Below are 20,778 nucleotides of genomic sequence, written 5' to 3' on the forward strand. Positions count from 1 at the left end.
CCATCATCCAGTTACACCCCATCTGGCCCAGCCTCCTCACAGTGCACTGTTACCGGAAAAATCCGAGGGCTCCCTTGGACAAAAAGTAAAGACACCAACCAGAGTAAATTGAAGCAAATCAGCAGCCTGTAGGCTTGGTCTTTATTGAAGAAAGACTGTCGCGACAGGGTGCTCCCCTCACTTGCAGGTGAGAGGAAAGACACAGAAAAATGGTGTGGAAGACCTTATAAAAACTTTTGAAATTCCCCTCCTCTAGGTCAAGCCCACCCCCAGAAACATCATGCATACATTACAGAAAGGAGGGGTTGAGGGAGGAGTTGTGGTGGTAACCTGAGTGTCCTGTCACCTGGCTGGTTCCCTTCTCCCCCCTCCTCATGAGTCATTTTCTGAAGACAAAAGGTAGTTGCAGTTTCCTGCCCCCAGAGGGAAGATCTGATCATTGTCCTTTGTTCCAGTCCAAGCTGAACCCACTCCCATATGGAAGTTCTTTGTGATCTTGATTGTCTTCTGTCTAGGACCATCAGGGTTGGCATAGCAACTGGGCAGGGCTCCTGTGGATGTGCTGGGCTGGCCTGTATCAAACCTTCCCCATTTTGTAGTCCTTCCTTCATGGAGTAAAATAAAAGTAGAACAGTGCAAATCCGATGCATGGTTGATTTTCTATGAATTTATAACAGAAGCGTAGCGTATGTAGTGTGTGAGTGTGTGTGTGTGTGTGTGTGTGTGTGAAGTTTGTACAAACTGAATGATGGGGGGGGGGGGTTCCTGCTACAGCACAAACAAGTCATTGGGACTCTGCCCAGGAGAGATTACCAGCACCTTGTGTTCAGAAGCGTGGCTGCCTCTGTAATTCATTTTGGGGTTGCCATGGACAGAATTAGGGCTGGGCAGAATCTGCCATTGACAGAGCCCCCCAGAGCGAAGCGGGGCAGGGGAGCAATGGGACGGAGGCTCAGATGAGGAAGGCTTCAGCAACCCCTCTTCTCCTCTTTGGGAGAAGGGAACGTAAATTCTCATGAAGGTCAGAGAGAGCTGGCTAGAGGCCAAGCTACTGATAAGCCGCTCTTAACAATACCACAGGGTAGTAACTCTTCATTACAGAAAGAGGTGGGAAGTGAGTCCAAAAGTCCTCACGCTCCTCGGCTGATGAGTCAGAGAGAGGCATCAATTACGGAAGCAGAACCCACGTTTCCTCTCCAGTGCTCAGCCACACCCTGTCGTTTCCTCTTCTGCAAAAGATGCTTCCTGTTTTGTGAAAAACAACCGCCTTCCCCTTGGCACTGACAACTCTCTAACACCCCCAAAATCCTTTGGAACTCCCTGCCAATTGACATCAGGCAGGTGCTTTTGCCATATTCTTTTTAGCGTCTGCTAAAACATACATGTCCAGGCAACCCTATCGAAATGTGGGGAACACTAACAAGCATTTCAATCTGGGGTTTGTTTGTTTAGCTTATTGTTGATTTTAATTATTTTTCAATACTCTAAATGGTTGTTTTCAACTTTTTAAATTGTTTCTTTCTTCTTGTTAACTGCTTTGAGGTTTTATTAAAAATAAATGGTATATAAATCTTGTGAGATAAATTTGAGAGCCTATGCCCTTTTAAAATGTAGGGTTTTTTGGGGGGGGTTATTGGGCTGTTGTTTCTATTTGGATTATGTATTTTTTAAAGAACCATTTATACTTTTCAGATATATACATTTCACTGATTTTTACAATCATTTTGACATTTTAAAACTTGACTTTCTTCCCCCTCTTTATGCAGTTCCTTAAGTTTATTGTTAGTATCTTCTGCCTATCCAAATTAACTTATTTATCTTCTTTAAATATATACTTGAAATATACTCAGAGTCGCAAAGTGATTTCATGCTCTTTATTCAGCTCATAGTGGTGAGGAGGAATGAATGAAAGTCCCCTCAAGGTATCTGCTTTATATACATTATTTACACAATGGGCTGCACATGATTGGCTAATTCCGGAATTCTACTGTAAGCCAATCAGGTTGTGGATTCACTTCTATCTGGAGCATGATTGGGTGGTTCCTGCCAACCAATCATATTGCTGCATTGTTCTAGGACCAATCAGACTGCTGCATTCTGAATCCTATTGTTCTAGGACCAATCAGACTGCTGCCTTTTGGATCCTATTGTTCTAGGACCAATCAGACTGCTGCAGTTTGGATCCTATTCAACTCAGTACATAACACCCCTCCCCTCTAAGTTCCAGTCCTGCCCGGGAGGTCGCATTCATAGTCCTTGAGGTACGCCGGTGGCCTACGTGTGCGTTGCGGCCTGGGGTGTTCCCTGGTCCGGGGTTCAGGTTCTGGCTCATGTTCCAAGGATGCTGGCTGTGATGGGCCTGTTTGGTCTGGTGCAACCGGTTCGCTCAGTCGTGGTTCTGGTTCCGGTGTCCTTTCGGCCTCGCGGGTCCTCTCTGTATTTACTGATTCTGCCTCTCCTGCTGGCCCCTCCTGCTCTATGGGCTTCACTGCCCCTCTGTTCCCTTGGGACTCCTCTGACCTTTCCTGGTTTTCTCCCGGGAATCGTCGCCGTATCTGGTCGCAGTGGCGGCGCCAGCATTGCCCCCCATCCGTTAGCACCTCGTACGACACGGGACCAGTGACCCTGGTGACTGTGGCGGGTACCCATGCTGGGCCTGCCCCAAAATTCTTTGCGTACACTGGGTCCTGGGCCTCGAAGGTCCGGGGGTTCCTGCCTTCCCCCACCACTACCTCATCCTGAGCTCTATCGGGGTGAAGGCGGTCCAATCTGATTGCAAGGCGCCGACCCATTAGTAGTTCAGCGGGGCTCCGGCCAGTCGTTGAGCTGGGGGTGCTGTGTTGTGCTAGGAGGAATGTGGCAAGGCGGTACTCCCAATCCCCTTGCGTCATGCGGCGAAGGGTGTCCTTGGTGGTCCGCACCATGCGTTCTGCTTGGCCATTGGTGGCAGGGTGGAATGGCGCCGAACGGATGTGGCGGATGGCGTTCTGCGCTGTGAAGGTTTGGAATTCTCCTGACGTAAATGCAGTCCCGTTGTCTGAGACGAGAGTGTCAGGGAGCCCGTGGGTTGCAAACAGCCTGCGTAGTACCCGGATGGCTGCGGACGTAGAAGTGGACGGTACCAGTGCGACTTCCAGCCATTTGGTGTAGGAGTCCACCACTATGAAGAATGTTTTCCCCTGAAAGGGGCCAGCGAAGTCCACATGCAGGCGTGACCATGGTGCTCGGGCGGACTCCCAGGACTGGACTGGGGCCCTTGGGGGATCTGGGCGGGATTCTTGGCAGGCCTGGCAGTGTTTGACCCAGGCCTCTATCTCTCCGTCGATCCCCGGCCACCACACATAACTCCTGGCAAGGGCCTTCATTCTTACTACCCCTGGGTGTGTCTCGTGTAGGGCTGTGAGGACCCTTTTGCGGAGGGGCTGGGGAACAACGACCCTGCTTCCCCATAACAGGCACCCCTTGTGGGCCGACAGTTCATGTTTGCGGGTTGTGTAGCCGGCGAATTCTGGCCCGGGGCTGCTGCTGGGCCATCCCCTCCACACCCAGTCCAGGACCCGGGAGATGACCCTATCTTTCTTGGAATGGTGTGCAACTTCTTGTGCCTGAATGGGGCGGTCGGGAAGCAGCTCCAGGCTCATAACCTCTTGTGCAGGTGCTGGGTCGGGGCCTGTTTCCGGTAGTGGTAGCCTGCTGAGGGCGTCCGCATGGCCCATCGCCTTCCCAGGGCGGTGAATCAGTGCATACTGGTAGCTGGCAAGGAAAATTGACCACCTGAGGACACGAGGAGACAGCACTTGGGGGGTCTGCTTTTCGGAGGCAAACAAGCCAAGCAAGGGCTTGTGGTCAGTCACCACGGTGAAGGGCCGCCCGTACAAGAAATCATGGAATTTTTTTACTCCCTTCACGATTGCCAGACCCTCCTTGTCGATTTGCGAGTAGTTCCGCTCGGTTGCGTTGAGTGTCTGGGAAAAGTATGCCACCGGTACCTCTCTTCCATCCGGGAGTTGGTGTCCCAGGACAGCGCCAATGCCATAGGGTGAGGCGTCGCATGCTAGCACCACCGGCAGCCTCTCGTCGAAGTGTGCCAAGACCGAGTTTGAGACAAGCAAGTCCTTGACTGCCTGGAATGCGGCCTCCTGGCGCTGGCCCCACACCCAAGGGGCCCGCTTGTCCAGGAGTCTGTGTAGGGGCTCCGCTACCGCCGCCTTGTGGGGAAGGAAGGAATGGTAAAAGTTCAATAGTCCCAAGAAGGCCTGAAGTTCAGTCTTGTTCTTGGGCGCTGGGGCATCACAAATGGCCCGTACCTTGTCCCCAGTCGGGTGGACCCCTTCTGCGTCCACCATAAATCCCAGAAAGTCCACCTGAGGCACTCCTAGTAGACATTTTTCCCGCTTCACCTTGAGACCCGCTGTCTGGAAACGGTGCAGAACGGTGCGGAGGCGGTCCTCAAACTCCTCTGGTGTGGGCCCGGCAATCAACACATCATCGAAGAAGGGGGTGACGCCAGGAATCCCTTTAAGGAGAGAGTCCATTAGATTCTGGAATATGCCTGGTGCCACGCTGACACCGAATTGCAGCCGCTTTACCCTGAACGCTCCTCTGTGCGTCACAATCGTCTGTGCCTCTGCTGTGGCCTCATCTACTGGCAGTTGTTGATATGCTTGGGCCAAGTCCAGCTTGCCAAAAATTTTCGACCCAGCCAGGGTGGCAAGGACATGGCTGACCACTGGCACTGGGTATGCATGGGCCGTGAGGGCCTTGTTTATGGTACATTTGTAGTCTGCGCAGATGCGGACCGAACCATTCGGCTTGACGGGTGTGACGATTGGGGTTTCCCAGGGGGCATTAGGCACCGGCTCCAGCACTCCTTGCTCCACGAGTCGGTCCAATTCCTCGTCTATACGGGGTTTCAGGGCGAACGGGACCCGGCGGGCCTTGAGCCTGACTGGTCGTACTGCGGGGTCAAGCTGTAGAGCAATGGGGGGGCCCGTATACTCTCCCAATTTCCCATCAAAAACCCCCGGAAATTCCTTGCATATGGCGTCCACGTCCACTTGTAAGGTAGTGTGGTTCACCCCGGTGACGGCTAGCCCCAGTGGTCCAAACCATGCCAATCCCAGTAAGCTAATGTAGGGGCCCTTGACCACAAGCAAGTCCAGTTGCCGCGTCCGCCCTCGGTATTGCACCCTGAAGGTCCCCACCCCCATTGTGGGGACCTTACGTTTCTGGAAGTCCCGGAGGGTGAATGGGGCCGGCCTGAGTTTGGGACCCCCAGTAGGACACAGTTTCCTTAAGGTCCTTGCCGAGATTATGGATAGAGTTGAACCCGTGTCAAGCTCCATGCGGCATGGGGCCCCCTCTATCTGTACCTCTACATAAATTTTCTCTACGTTGGGGTGGGGCAACTGGTATACCTGGAAGTCCGTGAGCTCCGTCGAGTTGCCTTGGTGTGTTGGGCCCCGGGACCTGGGGCTCTTGGATTGGTCATCTGATGCCTGGCGTCGGGTGGGCCGAGCTCGACACACCCGGGCGATGTGTCCCAATTTTCTGCACTGCCTGCACTCTGCGTTGCGGAAACGGCAGGTCCTCCTCTCGTGACTGTCTCCACAGCTTGCGCAGTTCCCTGCTTCTCGTCGAGGCAGCTGTGGTATGTGGGCTGCTTGAGTGCGCTGCTGTACTCGGTGCACCTCCTCCCTGTTGGATCCTGAGTCGTCGGTGAGGTCTTCGTGGTGGACCCTCGGTTGGGACGGCTGGCTCGGCCATGCCTCTTGCGTCGACCTCTCGGCAGCTTCCGTTGCCAGGGCCTCCTCCAGAGCGACCTGGAACGTTAGGTCCTTCTTAGCGTAGAGGCGTCGTTGCAGCTTCTCATCCTTCAGGCCACCGACGAGGCGGTCACGAAGCATGTTCTCCAGCTCTGAGAAGTTGCAGAACCGGGCAGCTTGGCGGAGAGAGGTCACAAACCCAGTTATGGTTTCCCCAGGGGCTTGCCGCTTTGCATAGAAGGCATTTCGACGAGCCACCACCGAGGGCTGTGGCGAAAAGTGCCCCTTCAGCTGTTCCATTATTGTTTTGTATGGAACAGTAGCGACGTCTTCGGGTGCAAGGAGAGCCCGGGCGATTTCAAACGTCTCCTCTCCGCAGATGCTGAAGAATATTGCCCTCTTCTTGGCGTCTTCTTCATCGGTGACCCCTTTGGCTTCTAGGAGGAAGGTGAAACGGGAGGCGTACGCTTCCCAGTCTCCAGATGCTGGGTTGAACGGCGAGAAGCTGCTGTCGGTTGCCATTCTGAGTTCCTTGTGTCCTGGAGCTGAAGCCTGGATACACGGTGCGAGGCAGCGGTGCGGCAGGTGGCGGTGCTGCGGTGCTGTGTGTGGCAGTCAGCTCAGCGGGATCCCACCTTCGTCGCCAGTGAAATATACTCAGAGTCGCAAAGTGATTTCATGCTCTTTATTCAGCTCATAGTGGTGAGGAGGAATGAATGAAAGTCCCCTCAAGGTATCTGCTTTATATACATTATTTACACAATGGGCTGCACATGATTGGCTAATTCCGGAATTCTACTGTAAGCCAATCAGGTTGTGGATTCACTTCTATCTGGAGCATGATTGGGTGGTTCCTGCCAACCAATCATATTGCTGCATTGTTCTAGGACCAATCAGACTGCTGCATTCTGAATCCTATTGTTCTAGGACCAATCAGACTGCTGCCTTTTGGATCCTATTGTTCTAGGACCAATCAGACTGCTGCAGTTTGGATCCTATTCAACTCAGTACATAACAATACTCTTATGTAGCTGCAGGTTATTACAATAATCCGGCCAGTGTTCTTGTCTGTTTACAATTTATCTGTAAATATTCAATAAACTATTTCCATTCTTTTATCAAAAAAAACCTTGTTATCTTGATTTCTTATTCTTCCAGTAGAGTTTTGCCATTTCTGCATATTCCATAAGGAAGAATGGATTATGGATTGTGTGGTTTTATATTATGATTTTTTTCTGTAAACTGACCTGAGACCTGAGGGTATACGGCGGAATATAAATTCAATAAATAAAATGAATAATAAATAATAAATAATGAAGAGGAAACAGGAGTTTGATCTCAGCCACACTTTGTGGGCCCCCCGACTCACCTTGCTGTGCAGGTACTTGTGCTCATAATCCCGGATCGGGACCCCGTCCAGCAGGACCTCCCCAGACTGGGGCTCATAGAAGCGCTCCAGTAGTGCCACGCAGGTGCTCTTTCCACTGCCGTTGAGACCCACAAGCGCCACCACCTCCCTGGGACGGAGCTCAAAGGAGACGTTCTGCGGAGAAGGAGCAAGGAAAGGAGGAAAAACCAGGGCTGATTCCCCTCCTCCAGAGCCAGGAGGGAAACATAAGTTACAGAGCCTCTTTGCCGATGAGCCTAGGGCTTGCCGATCAGAAGGTCGGCAGTTCGAATCCCCGCAACCGGGTGAGCTCCCGTTGCTCGGTCCCTGCGCCTGCCAACCTAGCAGTTCGAAAGCACGTCAAAGTGCAAGTAGATAAATAGGTACCACTCCGGCGGGAAGGTAAACAGTGTTTCCGTGCGCTGCTCTGGTTCGCCAGAAGCGGCTTAATCATGCTGGCCACATGACCTGGAAGCTGTACGCCGGCTCCCTCGGCCACTAAAGCGAGATGAGCGCCGCAACCCGAGTCGTTCCCGACTGGACTTAACTGTCAGGGGTCCTTTACCTTTATTGATTTCTTTTTTGGGGGGCTGCCCCTCCCTCGCTCCCCCTCTTGGCTATGGAGAGAGAGGCGACAAATACAGGGTGTGCTGACATATAGGGCGAAGCTTCGCTTTTCAATTAATGTATTTGCTTTGTTTATTTATAGACTGCCCTTCCATCCTATGATCTCAGAGCGGTTCACAGGGTACAATACGGGGGGAGGGGAGGAACCCCATGAAAAGAAGAAGGAAAAACAAGCGCTGCAGAGAGGCGGCCTGAGGCAAAATCCGAAGTCCCCTCTGCCCGCCTCTCCGTCCAAAATAAGGGCACATCTCTGCCCCCCCCCCCCGCCGTGGACTCCCCTCCTTGCCTGACTTCCCCCTCCTCTCCTCCGCAAACGCGTCATCCGGCGGAGAACTTTCAGTTTCGCTTTCCCACCGCAGCTCCGGGTCTCCTTTCCCATTGGGCGGATATCCATCTCGGCCCCGCCCACCTCGCCTCTTGCGGGGGGGGGGGGAGCTTCCTCCTCTGGGCAGGAGGAGCCTTGCGTGGGGCGAGGGGGGAGGCCGATGGGGCGGCTGCTGCTTCTCCCTCGGTGGGGACAGCTCTTGTTGGGGGGCTGCTTCGGTGAGTACCCCCGAGTACCCCCAAGTGCCACAAGTCGGGGTGGGCAGAATGTGGGTGGGCAATAGAAAGAGAGCGGAGGGGTTGCCCACCGCCTGATCCGGATCCAGTCCGCTTTCTAGTTTCTCCTTCCTCCTGATATTTTCATCTGCAGGAGATACTACCCTCCCTGCTGTTCTGGAGACCTGCTCTCCCCCCAAAAGCCAGTCTGGGATTCAGTGGGGAGATCCAGCCAGAGGGGACTCATCGTAGTCCAGAATTGTGGTCTCCCAGCGCCCCCCCCCGGAGATGCCCCAGGGGGAACCCCCAAAGGAGGACCTGACAGCCACAGCTCCCCTCTCCCCACTTAAGAATCCCGGTCGTTTTTTAAAAAAATAAAAATAATTATAAATAAATAAATATTTTTATAAGGAAGCTCTGGGTTGGTGTTACTAAAGACACTGAACTCAGCAGAGGACAAACCCTCCCCCTGGGCTCATTAGCTTTTTTGCTTAGCCTGTGAAAGATGCCTGAGGGACAAGCGATGGGGAGATGATGGTCCTTTCCTGACCGAGTGCAGCCCATATAATCATTGCTTACAATGGAATAAAATCTGATCCCCGCCTCTCGCTGATTAGCTGACTAAATATTGGGACGTTAGCCTGCATTGTTGTAAACTCGCTGCTATGATCCCAGTCGGAGAGGGGAGGCAAAATTGTGATCATTTTGTTGAAACCGTGGCTTTTAAAAATCGTGCGCTGGTGGAACAAGTTGCAAGAAAATATAAATGCCTCAGGCTTCGTTGGGAATACTTTGAGATCTCTATCGATGAACTCACTGAACCCTTTAGAATATTGGTTATTAGGTATTAGTTATTACAAACCAGGGGGGATAAATGTTAATGATTTTTTAAAAATTAAGTCAGATTTCTTTTATTTAAATAGGATTTTAAAAATAAAATGCTTTTCCGGGAAAAATATTTCTAAATATAGTTTTCTACTTAAGTTACATTATAGTCCAAAGGCTATTCATAAGGAAATAAGGATTTGTTTTAATTTTTTTCATGTATGCTAAAATTCAGTCTGAAGTGGTATTTTTTTAAAAATTGTTTAACCACATCAGTTAACAAACATGGATACATATGCTATAATGTTACTGTTTTTGTTAAATAAATTGCTTAAATCGTTATTAAGGAAATGATTATTTTTTCCCTTCCAATAAAGTACAGCAGAAAAGTTGTCCAAATATAAGCAGTTAACTTATTAAAGCTCACTATAATTTCATAATGATCTGTCTATGTATTTCTAATAGTATAACTGTAAAAACTACTCTGAAAATTTATTATTCCAAAAAGGAAACCTTCATCTGGTTGTAAATATTAAGATTATACCAGCATATTAAGATAATTCCATATTAAGGTTATACCAGTCTCACTGATTTAAATTGTGATTTATATCAATTTGATTTAAATCAAATCCACCCTGTTACAAACAAAGATGAAAAAGAAAAGCACTTGAAAAATTTGATACATTTACCTGCCTACTTGCCCGATTTTTCAAGTGTTTCTCTGCTTCATTTTCTTTGTGCTTCGGCAAATAAAACAGAATACGATGGCAAATAAATATATGAAGCTTCCCCCCGCCCCCTCTCTGTGTCCTTCCCAGGCTGCTCCAGTCACTCCTTGCGCTACTTGTGCACGGGGGTGTCAGGGCCCAGTCAGGGGCTGCCCCTGTTCCTTGCTGGGGGGTACGTGGACCACCAGCCCATTGTTCAGTATGACAGCGAAACCGAGAAGGCTGTGCCCCAAGTTTCCTGGATGTTGAAAGCAGAGAAGGACAATGCTCAGTACTGGGAAAAGATCACCCAGGAATTCCTCAAGCTGGATATGAAATTCAGCCAGTACCTGCTGGACCTACAGGATCAATACAACCAGAGCAAAGGTGAGTGGAGGGCAGGAAGGGAGCTCAGCCTCTCTCTCTCTGCCAGGTTTGTCCCTTCCAGGGGCAGGAGATGGTGACTTGAGAGGGAGAATAGTGATTCCTAAACAGGGATAAGCTGCTTTCTCCCTGCCAGTCAGGCTCCTTCTGGGGTCGTTTGCCCACCTTTGGTCCCCAACCTGCACTCGGCTCTCACCTGTGGCTCCTGGAGGCTTTCAACCTGTGACAGCAGCCATAATCCTGGGAATCAGGTGAGGGGAGCCGATGGGTCTCAAAACTTCGGTGCGTTATGGACGTCCCCTGCATGCGAAGACAGGCTCTGGTGGGTTGAGCAGATGAGACCGAGAGTAGATCCAACAGTCAAAAAGGGGTTTTTTGCACAATCCATAGAGCAACATTTTTCAGCTGTGGGCCGGTCCACCGCCCCTCAGACCATGTGGGGGGGCCGGACTATATTTTGAAAAAAAGAAAGAAAGAATTCCTATGCCCCACAGATAACCCAGAGATGCATTTTAAATAAAAGAACACATTCTACTCATGTGAAAACACCAGGCAGGCCCCACAAATAACCCAGAGATGCATTTGAAATAAAAGGATGCATTCTACTCATGTGAAAACACCAGGCAGGCCCCACAAATAACCCAGAGATGTATTTGAAATAAAAGGATGCATTCTACTTATGTGAAAACACCAGGCAGGCCACACAAATAACCCAGAGATGCATTTGAAATAAAAGGATGCATTCTACTCATGTAAAAACACACTGATTCCCGGACCATCCGCAGGCTGGATTTAGCAGGCGATTGGGCCGCATCCGGCCCCCGGGCTTTAGGTTGCCTACCCCTGCCATAGAGAGAAGTGAGGGGCAGATGGGGCTCATCCACCTGGGAAGGGAGCCCATCTAGGAGAAGGAGAATCCTGATCCTAAACCTCCACTGCCTTGTGGGATAGCTGCAGGAGGAGAAAAGGTGACGGAGTAAACCATACACACATCCAGAGCATAGTCCCTAAGGCGTTGGGTGGCGCCTTGCATGACTCCTACGGGCAACACCTGCAGCCAAGCTGGTGCCAAACATCCTGCTCTGCTTTCCTTTGGACCACATCAGTAAGGCTGAGGGGGATGTGTGCCTTGTTTAGTAGTATTATTGTTGTTGTTAAGGGATGCAGGTGATGCTGTGGTGAGCTCCCGTTGCTCTGTCCCAGCTCCTGCCAACCTAGCACTTCGAAAGCATGCCAGTGCGAGTAGATAAATAAGGACTGCTGCATTGGGAAGGTAAACGGTGTTTCCGTGAACTCTGGTTTCTGTCATTCTGACCACAAGACCTGGAAAGCTGTCTGTGAACAAACGCCAGGTCCCTCAGCCTGAAAGTGGAGATGAGCGCCACAACCTCATAGTCACCTTTGACTGGACTTAACCTTCCAGGGGTCCTTTGTTGTTGTTTAGTCATTTAGTCGTGTCCGACTCTTCGTGACCCCCTGGACCAGAGCACACCAGGCACTCCTGTCTTCCACTGTCTCCCGCAGTTTGGTCAGACTCATGTTTGTAGCTTCGAGAACACTGTCCAACCATCTCGTCCTCTGTCGTCCCCTTCTCCTTATGCCCTCCATCTTTCCCAACATCAGGGTTTTTTCCAGGGAGTCTTCTCTTCTCATGAGGTGACCAAAGTATTGGAGCCTCAGCTTCACGATCTGTCCTTCCAGTGAGCACTCAGGGCTGATTTCCTTCAGAATGGATAGGTTTGATCTTCTTGCAGTCCATGGGACTCTCAAGAGTCTCCTCCAGCACCATAATTCAAAAGCATCCATTCTTCGGCCATCAGCCTTCCTTATGGCCAGGGGTCCTTTACCTTTACCTTACTGTTGTTGTTATTGTGGGGCTTGACATGGGATAGAAATCTTGCTCTGGTGTTCTTGCCCCCCCCCCCAACTGACCTCTTGGGGGTCTCTTTCAGGTTTCCACACTCTGCAGCTCATGTACGGCTGTGAACTGAGCCCAGACGGGCGCAAAGAAGGGTATTACCGGTACGGCTACGATGGGAGGGACTTCCTCAGTTTTGAGAAGGAGACCCTCACCTGGACGGCAGCTGACAGAGAGGCCCAAGTGATGAAGAGGAAGTGGGATGCAGAGTTGGCCAAGAAGCAGTACCGGAAGGCCTACCTGGAGGAGGAGTGCATTGAGTGGCTGCAGAGATACCTGGACTACGGGAATGAAACTCTGCTGAGGACAGGTGAGATGGGTGGGTGGGGAATGGGAGTGGGGAGGAGGGCTAATGCATCGAATGGTAGAATTGTGGAGTTGTAGAGTTGGAAAGGACCCCCAGGGTCATCTAGTCTAGCCCCCAGCAATGCAGGGATCTCAGCTAAAGCATCCAGGGCAGAGGGCCATCCAACCTCTGCTTAGACTTCTCCAAGGAAGGAGAGTCCACCACCTCCTGAGGGAGACTCTTCCACTGTTGAACAGCTCTTGCTGTTGGAAGGGTATTCCTTTTTAAAAAATATTCGGTCATACCTTGGTTGCTGAACGCCTTGGAACTCATACGTTTCGGCGCCTGAATGATCAAAAACCAGAGTTGAGTGTTCCAGTTTTTGAACCATTTTGGGAAGCCGGATGTCTGGTGCAGCTTCCGTGGATTCCGATTGGCTGTAGGAAGCTCCGGCAGCCAATCGGAAGCCGGAGCTTGATTTATGAACAGAACAGAAAGCATTCTGTTCGAGAACCAAGGTACTACCGTATATATATATAATTTTTATTAATTTTTTCTGTTTTACATTTTAGAATATTCATTTAAACAACCTTAAAATATCAATGACTTCCCTCCTTCTCTTTCCATGGTTCATTTTGCATACCGTAAATCCCCGCATATTTTACATGAACTAAGCCTTTCAGTATTCCAATATTACATCCATCAAAACTTATTTACACTGTGGAATTTATCTTTATGAAAGTTACTCCTGATGTTGAGTCTGAATCTCCTTTCCTGTCGGAGGGTGGAGTCGTGATTTGGCTACTTATTTCTCCACCCACCCACATCATATTTCAGACCAAAACTCTGTTTCGTGCAGGAAGGAAGTCTGGGAGTGGGTCACTTCAGGCTACAGTGTGTGGATGTTGATTTTTTAAAAAAATCAAAAAGAAGCCCAAATCTGCCTAGAAGGGGGTGGCTGATAATTGTGGGTCAGAGGGGCAGATTGACCCATGAGCAACTCCGGGAACTGAAGCGGTCTTTGGACTGTGTGTCAAAAGTATAAAAACGTGGGTGTGGTTGGTAAAAATAAATGAGACATTTGAGGGGTTTCGGGTGTTTGGGTGTCATGGGCTGGTTGGATGCAGAGGACTGGTGGGAGGAACCAGCTGAGGAACCCTCAAGAGAAGAAGGCTCAGAGCTCAGGGAGTGGTGGTAGGACAATGGTGAATGGTCAAAGGGAGAAGAGGGAGAAGACTGGGAAGTGTCAGAATGTGAAGAGGTAACAGGGCTTAGTGAGCTGATAGAGTCTGTGGCAGAGAGCAGTCCAGAATGAGAGGCAGAAGGGGAGGCCGGAGAGGAGGGAGGATGGGAGACAGATGCGAGGCAGGCTGCTGAAGAATCCAGGGAGTCTCACCCTCCTGCTGTGACCAGCTCCCCTCCTCCCTGGTCTCAAAGAACCAGGAGAGGCATGAAGAGGGCAGAGGAGAAGTTAGCTTCATGCAGGCGCAGTCTCAGATTGCTTGGGGGAAACACTGAAGAGGGTGGACTTAGACAACTGTGGGGAAGTGGGGACCTTCAGTCTCCGCAACTGCCACACAGGGGCTTCAGATTGCTTTGGGTATCACAGACCCATAGCAGGGAGACCCATAATAATTTATTTTAAAAATGGACAAAGGTTTCACGGTGGAACATCTATGGGAACAGGTATGGGGACATAATCGGTCTGAGCCATGGGTCAATTCATCTATTGATGATATTCACTACAAAGACCTTAAGCATATTTGTGGAGGACAGGGAGTTGTAAGTCTGACGAAACACAAGGGAAGTTGAAAATGTCTCTCTTCTGACCTTGTCATCTCTTGGGGATGTTGAGGCATCAGTAATCGAATTTCAGGTCAGGATGGCACTGGATGACCACGTGAGTTGCACCATCCATCCTGCCAGCTACTGGAGAGGTTCCTTTGTTTTTGGCAGAGCTCCCAGTGGGGAAGGTGACGCGTCAGGCCCTTCCAGACAGCCAGGAGTCCCTCATCTGCCAGGCCTATGGCTTCTACCCCAGAGAGATTAACACCACCTGGAGGATGGACGGGAAGGTCATGGAGCATGCCACTTTCCGCAGGGACGTCGCTCCCGATTCCAACGGGACCTACCACGCCTGGCTCAGCATTGACGTGGACCCCCAGGACAGGAACCGCTATTATTGCCACATAGAGCATGTCAGCCTAACACAGCCTCTGGTCTTGGCCTGGGAGGAGCCTGGTGAGGAATGACAAGAGAGGGGCAGGAGGAGGAGTCAGAGAATCACAATAGAGTTGTTGGAAAGGACCTCAAGGGTTATCAAATCCACCCCCCTGCAATGCAGGAATCTCAGCTAAAGCATCCATGATAGATGACCACCCAACCTCTTGGAAAGGCCTTCTTTGCAGGATTCTAGGAGGAGAACGTCCTCCCAGAGTTGAACAAGGGACTCCAGCGCTATCATAGGCTAATACTCCATGTGACATCATCCATACTTTGGGGGTGCAAAGGAGGAGATGTGATTTAGGTTCAGGGAAGTGGGGAGGGTGTGGTGTTCAAAGAGTGGAGTTTGAAGAGCAATCATTGGAAGGAGAGGGACCCTCTCTGGGAGGTGAGAAATCTTACTGGTTTTATTGATATAATTATGGGGTGTTCCATGAGGTTGCTAAATGCCACTCCTAATCATAGGTTCTTTTGGTCTTCTCTGAAGCAATCTAATGGTGAGCGATGGGTTGCCTTAGAGGGGAGGGCATTCTAGAGAGCATTGCCAAAGCACATTGTTTTGCTCATGGGAGGTCTCAGATTTGGTACGCAGAATCTCTCCTCAAAAAAAAAAGATTGCGGGATGTCTGGATGAGGCTTTGGGAGCTGCCACCAGTGTCTGAACAGAAATATATTTTGTTTCCTTTTAGCCAAGGGAGGCCATTCTTTAGCCACTCTGGAAAATGTTTTGTGGGGCTTGGCTGCTGTGGTGGTACTGGTTGTGGTGGCTGCTGTGATCTTCTTTGTCCGCAGTAAGTAAACACTGGATGGATTTGCTGTATTCTGTCTGTCCTGAGAATGTGCCTTCCTGGCAGCTCCCTCACAAGTTTCCCCCACCCCATAAATGACCTGTGGAACACCAACCAGAAAGTAGCCTAACTGTTCTTCCCCACTGCCTCCTGCCCCCTATTCTGATATGTTTGGGAAGCAGGATTCATGTGGGTTACATAATGTAATAATGGCTCCAAAATGCCAAGGGGCTGGCAAGTCCCTGTCATCTAGACCAACGATGGAGAATTTGTGGCCCTCCAGACTCCGATACGGACCACAATTCTCGTCAACCCTGACAGTTAGCCTTGCTGGCTGCTGGGAACCAGAGTCCAGCAACATTGGCAGAGACACAAATATCCCTGACCTCTAGACCAAATTTGCACAGGGATACTAAGCTGGAATCTGTTGTTTAGTCGTTTAGTTGTGTCTGACTCTTCGTGACCCCATGGACCAGAGAACACCAGGCACTCTGTCTTCCACTGCGTCCCGCAGTTTGGTCAGACTCGTGCTGGTAGCTTCAAGCTGGAATCTACACACATATAAAAAAACTGCTGTGAAAATGCTTTTTAAAAACCGTTTTGAAAAAGGCATTGAATTTGGGATAGCTCACTGTCGCCATCTGGTGTCACATTTATATATTGCACTTTGCAACACATTTAAAATGTTTCATTTGCAGCTGCATAACTGAGCCTACGGGGACGCGGGTGGCGCTGTGGGTAAAAGCCTCAGCACCTAGGACTTGCCGATCGAAAGGTCGGCGGTTTGAATCCCCGCGGCAGGGTGCGCTCCCGTCGCTCGGTCCCAGCGCCTGCCAACCTAGCAGTTCGAAAGCACCCCCGGGTGCAAGTAGATAAATAGGGACCGCTTACTAGCGGGAAGGTAAACGGCGTTCCGTGTGCTGCGCTGGCTCGCCAGATGCAGCTTCGTCACGCTGGCCACGTGACCCAGAAGTGTCTTCGGACAGCGCTGGCTCCCGGCCTATAGAGTGAGATGAGCGCACAACCCTAGAGTCTGTCAAGACTGGCCCATACGGGCAGGGGTACCTTTACCTTTTTTAACTGAGCCTACAGTACGTTTGTTGGCGACTGAGTCGCCGTGTGTCGTGTAGATCTGTGATGGTGGCGATCTACAGCTGTGGTTTCCAACCCTTCTTGAACAGTGGGGACATTTCAAATGTCATGTTTGTTTGTTTGCTTGCTTTCTGCTTGTAGGCCTTGAGTACCATCAAAGCCTTGCTTGCAATCTCTTGTTGGGGCAAGTGATGGGCGGGAGGGAATAGGAAGCAGCAAAGTAGACTCCACTGGTTGCTTAGCCAATTTCTGCCCACCAGCCACATGTAACTAGCAACAGTGGAATGTCAAATTTCAGCAGCGCCCTGTGCAATGCCAAAATTTGGAACTCCCTGCCTCTCACGCTCCATCCTCTCCCTGATCTGATCTTCTTATTCTGTTTCTGTAGAGAAAGTACGAATGGGAGCAGCCTATGAAAGAACCTCAAGTGAGTCACTCCTTTTTCCTTTGAAAAGTGTTTGTTTTTGTTGTTGCAAGATTTATAGCAGCAAATAAGTGCTAACCGCCAGTGATATAGTGGTCACAGTAGGGTTGGCATGTTGTTAAGCTTCTATTTGCACGATAGCCCAAAAGATTGTTGACCTCGCGCCCCCAAAAACAGAGGCAGAGTTGAGAGACGGAGCACAGGTTGCCCACATGCACACAGGTTTTTTTAAAAAAAACCCCAGCCATTAGCTTAAAAGTGTAAAAATCCCTCCCAGATGGGCATGTAGAGGACATGTCTGGGATTTCTAATACGTATGGCAACCATAGGTCAGAGGTCACAGGCGGTCAAAGACCCATCACTATTTCTGGAGCAGGGTCTCTGCCTCCAGCATCCTATAACCACCCAATGAGCATGAAAGGAGAGTGTGTGTTTTTAGCCACAGTCCGTTCCAAAGCTAAACATTTAGGAACAGTGAAAAACACAAAGCACTTCCGTTTCAGGAGAATGGTGTGTGACAGGGCCAGCCCACCCAGGAGACAAGGGGAGGAGACTGCCTCAGGCGGAAGGATTCAGCAGGGCAGCAGATCCCCATGTCAATCTTTCTCCCTCCGCCCTGGATGTAAATCTTCCCTCACTGCTTCTTCCCTGGTGGGGAGAGGGATGCCATTTTGGGGCCTGCCTCAGGTGTCAAAATGTATTGGGCTGGCCTTGGTGTGTGAGTTTTGCTACGTACAATGGGACTTCACAGAAAACACAACTTAAGGCGACATTGGAGCACTGCACAATCATTTGCACATGTACACGCGCAGATAATAGTATATCCAGGCAACACATGGAGAACTGCACTGTTGGTTGCAAAGCATCCCGAATTATTATTCCTGTATGATTATAATTTTACTGTATAATCTTAGGAGGTTGTAGACTGAGATGTATGTTAACATTTGGACTTAATGGGGCATGGAGGGGTATGTGTGTGTGTGGAAGCAGAGGGGAAACGTGCAAGTGGAAATGAGAACTCACTCCCTAAAACACAGGCAGTGATACGCACTCTCCTTATTTTTTCCTTTTTGCAGCAAGCAGCCAGGAGCCCGCCAGCTCCACCAGCTCCTCCGTCGGTAAGTGGGGAATGGATGGGGATGGATGCCCACCTTGAAAACAGGCCTCCGTGGGGAAGGGATCATTCTTTTGGTGATGGGGGGCTTCTACTTTCTAGGAATGATAAAATCATCTGGAGTCAGCCGCAAGTGAGAATAACTTCTGCACACACATGCACAAAGAAAGCCCATCTCTGCCGCCACCTGATTTTGTGGAGGATCTTGTTCCTCTGTTACTTTGAATTTATTATTTATTATTCAATGTATATCTCGCTCTTCCTCCCAAGAAGCCCAGGGGTTCTACTCAGGGTCTGAACAACAGAAAGGGCTTTATATTCCGGATCGGGCTGCTTAGCGTCCCTGTGTATTTCCCACCTTCCCTAAAGGGAGAGGCTTGGCTGAGTTGCTGGAGCCTCCTCTGGAAACCTTAAGTCTTTGCTCTGAGTATGTTTATTTTTAGCGTGGCTTGATAGGTCAAGGGATTGGAGCAGGGGGCCTCTATGCCATCGAATGCCCCAATACTGACAGCTTCATCATGCTTGTTCCTCTTGTTGCTCCTGCAGGGGACATTCAAGCCAGCGCAGAAATAGAAATGAGGAATTTTCAACGAGGAGGGAGGCCACCTTCAGATCACTTCTCTTTATGAAATACCTGCCTCCAAACCTGCCCATCCCAGCGGGGAGAGGCCTCCAGGCTGACCGGCTCCTCAGGGCTGCTTTGAGATGGGAACGTGGTTGGCATCCAGAACTATCTCCCCCTCTGCAGTGAAAACAACAGACTACACAAAAAGAACAAAGCGACAGGAATTTGACCTCCGAGGAGTCAAAACCCATTTCAGCCTCTTCAAGACACTCCGTTAAGTGACCTTAAACTGGCCGACCTGCCACCAAAGGAACAGCAAAAGGAGACTGCAAGGCAGAAGGGCCAAATTACTGTTGCCCAAGAGGTTTGGTGCTATCAACTGTGGACTGAATTGGGCGAAAGGGTTTTTTGTTGCCCCGTGACGGGCATTGTTATTGTTCATTTATTAAATTTGTATGTTGCCCTATACCCGCAGGCCTCAGGGCGGTTCACAGGATAAAATCACAACCCAATAGCACCCCCAAACACATTTAAAAGGGGTGCTGCTGACAGGGGCTCCAGACGCAGGGAAGAAGCCATCCGGCCTCCTTGCCAAGTCTGTTCCGAGGTGCCCTGGCCAGGCGGGACGTTGGTGCTGAACCCAGAGGAGGAGAGCAGGAGCTCCTAGGGCAAATGGACTTGCCTCCAGTCTGCAGGTCTGAGAAGAGGCCCCTGCAGTGCAGACCTTTTTGGTCGTCTGCTTTAATTTCATACTGCTGAAGGCATTATCCAGTCGATGTGGGTGATGTATTATTGGGTGGGGAATGGAAGTGTGTTTCTTCTGCCCAGAGAGAGAGTCACAGGAGGAAGACAGGAAGTTGCCTTACACTGAGTCAGAGAGCCATTGGTCCATCTGGCTCTAGACTGCCTGCACTGACTGGCAGTGGCTGTCCAGGGTTTCATAAAAGGTTCCCTCCTGGTCCTACCTGGAGATGCTGTGGATTGAACCTGGAGCCATCTGCATGCAAGTTTCCAGCCCTGAGCTATGACCCTGAATGGTTCTCCTCCACTCATTGTATTCTCCACAACAACCCTGTGAGGTAGGTTAGGCTGAGAGGCAATGACTGGCCCAACGTCACCCAGTGAGCTTCATGGGCGAGGGGGAATTTGAACCCTGGTCTCACAGCTCCTACTCCAGCACACTGACTGTTACATTACACACACCTGCCCCCAAATCCTTCCGTTTTCATGTCTCTTAAGGTGCCTCCTTCCTCCTCCTTCCCGCTCCCCTGAAGAAAAGTTCTGCCACACCAAAATCAGATTCTCCCGACTGCAATTCAGTGTGGATCTTGGTGCTGCCCCAGACCTTCCGCTGCTCACAGACACGTGGGGTGCTAGTGGCCCAGGAAAGGGTGTTATCTGTGGCAGCTCCTAAATGGTAGCATCTCCACTCACAGAGGTGGGTCTGACGCCTTCACTTTACAGCTTCTATTGTTTGCTAAAAACGCACCTCTTTGCCCTGCCCTTTGGCACCTGAGATATGTCCTTTTGAGATCCACACTACCACTGTGACTGGGATTTTTAAAAACGGATTTTATTGTTGAATTTTAGGGCCTGCTGGTGAAATGCACCAGCATTTGACATTTCCTTGCATGTTGCATTTGTGCTGCTTATTTACAATTCCTGAAAAGTGTTTTTTTTTAAAAAAAGAATGAATGAATGGTTTTCAATGTCAATAAATTCAGCGTTGGAATATCTCTTCCTCCTCCCCTTTGATTGAAATGTGTGAGTTGAGAAGGCATCAGGCGGCACATACATTTTGTGAAATCAATCAATCAATCAATCAATCAATCAATCATAACAGCATTTGTTTTCTTGTGGAAAGTGCTCAAGCTCTGTCTATGGCCAGCCCCCAGTGGATTCCCTGCAAGAAATGGTGAAATGGTGATTTATATTTCCCGGGTGAGTAGGGGGACCATGGCATTGTAGCAGAAGGACCATCGCCAGATGGGGTCCAGCATTTGGATGGGAGGGGGAATCTCAACATCCTTTTCATAATGCCACTACCAGGTGCCACTGGGGAGAGTCTGGTCTCACTGGGAGGTGGTTGAAGCTTCCTGGGGCTGTTGGAGTGTGAAGGCCTTCTAGGGCCCC

General features: G+C 50.2%; 2 protein-coding genes across 4 annotated transcripts in view; both read left to right on the plus strand.

The window, feature by feature from the left end:
- The window catches only part of LOC310756634 (uncharacterized protein), an 820,367-nt gene that overhangs the window by 392,615 nt on the left and 406,974 nt on the right, over positions 1–20,778 (plus strand). The window lies entirely within an intron of this gene.
- On the plus strand, positions 7,729–20,381 carry LOC310757033 (major histocompatibility complex class I-related gene protein-like). Its single transcript, XM_083602128.1, has 8 exons — positions 7,729–8,322; positions 9,963–10,238; positions 12,188–12,463; positions 14,396–14,680; positions 15,352–15,453; positions 16,931–16,969; positions 18,043–18,084; positions 18,627–20,381. The coding sequence occupies exons 1-8, from the start codon at positions 8,265–8,267 to the stop codon at positions 18,707–18,709; spliced, it is 1,161 nt and encodes a 386-aa protein (XP_083458254.1). The 5' UTR covers positions 7,729–8,264; the 3' UTR covers positions 18,710–20,381.

The sequence above is a fragment of the Podarcis filfolensis genome (assembly GCF_964270895.1).
Source record: "Podarcis filfolensis genome assembly, chromosome: 2".
NCBI lineage: Eukaryota > Metazoa > Chordata > Lepidosauria > Squamata > Lacertidae > Podarcis > Podarcis filfolensis.

Coding starts and splice junctions, on each gene's coding strand:
- LOC310757033 (XM_083602128.1), top strand. CDS start 8,265: ATGGGGCGGCTGCTGCTTCTCCCTCGGTGGGGACAGCTCTTGTTGGGG. Junction 10,239..12,187: donor TCAATACAACCAGAGCAAAG/GTGAGTGGAGGG, acceptor GGTCTCTTTCAG/GTTTCCACACTCTGCAGCTC. Junction 12,464..14,395: donor TGAAACTCTGCTGAGGACAG/GTGAGATGGGTG, acceptor TGTTTTTGGCAG/AGCTCCCAGTGGGGAAGGTG.